This window comes from Pyrus communis, chromosome 6 (genome assembly GCF_963583255.1).
Source record: "Pyrus communis chromosome 6, drPyrComm1.1, whole genome shotgun sequence".
In the NCBI taxonomy this organism is placed as follows: Eukaryota; Viridiplantae; Streptophyta; class Magnoliopsida; order Rosales; family Rosaceae; genus Pyrus; species Pyrus communis.
In genome coordinates this window covers 7,176,979-7,178,745 of record NC_084808.1, presented here as the reverse complement: position 1 = coordinate 7,178,745, position 1,767 = coordinate 7,176,979, and the positions used below count along the sequence as shown (strand labels likewise).

General features: G+C 38.6%; 1 protein-coding gene across 1 annotated transcript; it reads left to right on the top strand.

The window, feature by feature from the left end:
• The first annotated feature begins 441 nt into the window (after window positions 1-441).
• LOC137735984 (uncharacterized) lies at window positions 442-1,389 on the top strand. The gene is made up of 2 exons (XM_068475334.1): window positions 442-1,276; window positions 1,373-1,389. Exons 1-2 carry the CDS (start codon window positions 442-444, stop codon window positions 1,387-1,389), a joined length of 852 nt encoding a protein of 283 aa, XP_068331435.1.
• Window positions 1,390-1,767: the final 378 nt, after the last annotated feature.

The window sequence follows — 1,767 nt, the reverse complement described above, 5'->3', positions numbered from 1 at the left end:
GGAGTCCATAAACATATGATGAGGTGAGTGTAGACAACGAGTATGACCAACATGATATAATTCTGAGGTTATGCTTGAACCTTTACATAAACTAAGCATGGTGGGAATAACTTAACTAAGTGCAATGGTGCCAACATGATATAATTCTGAGGCATTCATTCTCTAGAGGCCAAACTAGATGGGTAATTACAAGAGTTGTAAATGACTAAAGTGTTATTCTCTCATCATTATTTTTGCTAACCAACATGATATAATTCTGAGGTGGGCTTGGTAATGGTGAGTCTCCCATACCCCGCTAAGAGTTCAACGTAACTCTCGGATTCTATTGAGGGATATGGAATTTGCCAAAAATGGTGGGTGGTGTCATTCGGTTTAAAGACCCGAATCGTGTGACTTAATCAACAATCAAACTAATTTATTTTATTGTTTATGTATTTAGATATGGTTGGAAGCACGTTCGCGAAAATACTCGACAAACATTGCCTAGAGGGGCATAATTTCCCAACCTGGTATCGTAATGTCAAGATTCTCCTAACATTGGAGAAGATCATTTACGTACTTGACAAGCCTCTTCCTGACATACCTCTTGGCCCTGAGGCCACAGAGGATGAACGTGCTAAGTATGACAAGCACGTTGAGGATGATATACAAGCCAAGTGCTATCTGTTGGCTTCCATGAATGAGGAGCTACAGAGACAGCACGAGGGCATGGACAGTGCATTTTCCATAATACTCCATCTTTCGGAGTTATATGGTGAAGGGACGCGCAACCGTCGCTTTAACACTGTTTGTGAACTTGTGAAGACCAAGATGGTCAAAGGGGCTCCAGTGCATCAACATGTACTGAAGATGATAGGATTCATAGAACAACTGGAGAACCTAGGTACTCCACTTGACGGGGAATTGGCCCAGGACTTTATATTGGCTTCTCTTCCTGATTCATTTTCACAGTTCGTAATGAACTACAACATGAATAAGATGGATCATACTCTCTCTGAGTTACTAAACATGTTAGTAACTGCTGAGAAAACTATGATAAAAGAGAACGTTGTAGGGACTTCTGCAGTAGCCTACAACAAGCCATCCTCTTCCAAGTCTAAGCCGCAAGGCAAAGGCAAAGGGAAGGAGAAGAAGTCACCCACTCTTAAGCCGAAAGGGGGAGTGAAGAAAAAGAAGGCAATGGAGCCCAAGGGGGCTTGCCACCACTGTGGAAAGGAGGGACATTGGAAGAGGAATTGCAGGTTATACCTTGCAACTCTTAAGGACAAGCCACAAGGTATGGTTTATGTTCTTATCTTCAATTCTAATTGTTAGATCTTCTAAATATTTATATTTGATATAAAGTGCTAATCACTTATATAATTGTATATAGGTGGAGGAGCTAAGTAGAAGAGGAACAAGCAAATAAAAGAGTGGAGAAGGGTTCGGTCACCATGTTTTTGCTTACTACTTGGGAAGTTTGTTTAGGCATTTAAAGATTGTCTTTAAACTTTCTTATTGTGTTAAGAACTTATTATGTGGCTTCATATGATGGAAGACCACTATTAATGCCTAAATGTTTGAAGGTACTTAAATAAGTCTCTAAATGTTTAGAGATAATTCCTTTTAAGTTAAACATTGTGAATGTTTGTGTTATCATATTAATGTAATGTGACGAATGCCTTCTAAAATATTTCCTTAAAGTAAAGTTATGAATTGAAGATTGTCTTGTTGTATCCTAGATGAGATACATGATAATAATGATATTAGAAATAAGAAAAACGTTTC

What these genes read in the sequence shown, in the direction of transcription:
- LOC137735984 (XM_068475334.1), top strand. Translation starts at nt 442, where the DNA reads ATGGTTGGAAGCACGTTCGCGAAAATACTCGACAAACATTGCCTAGAG.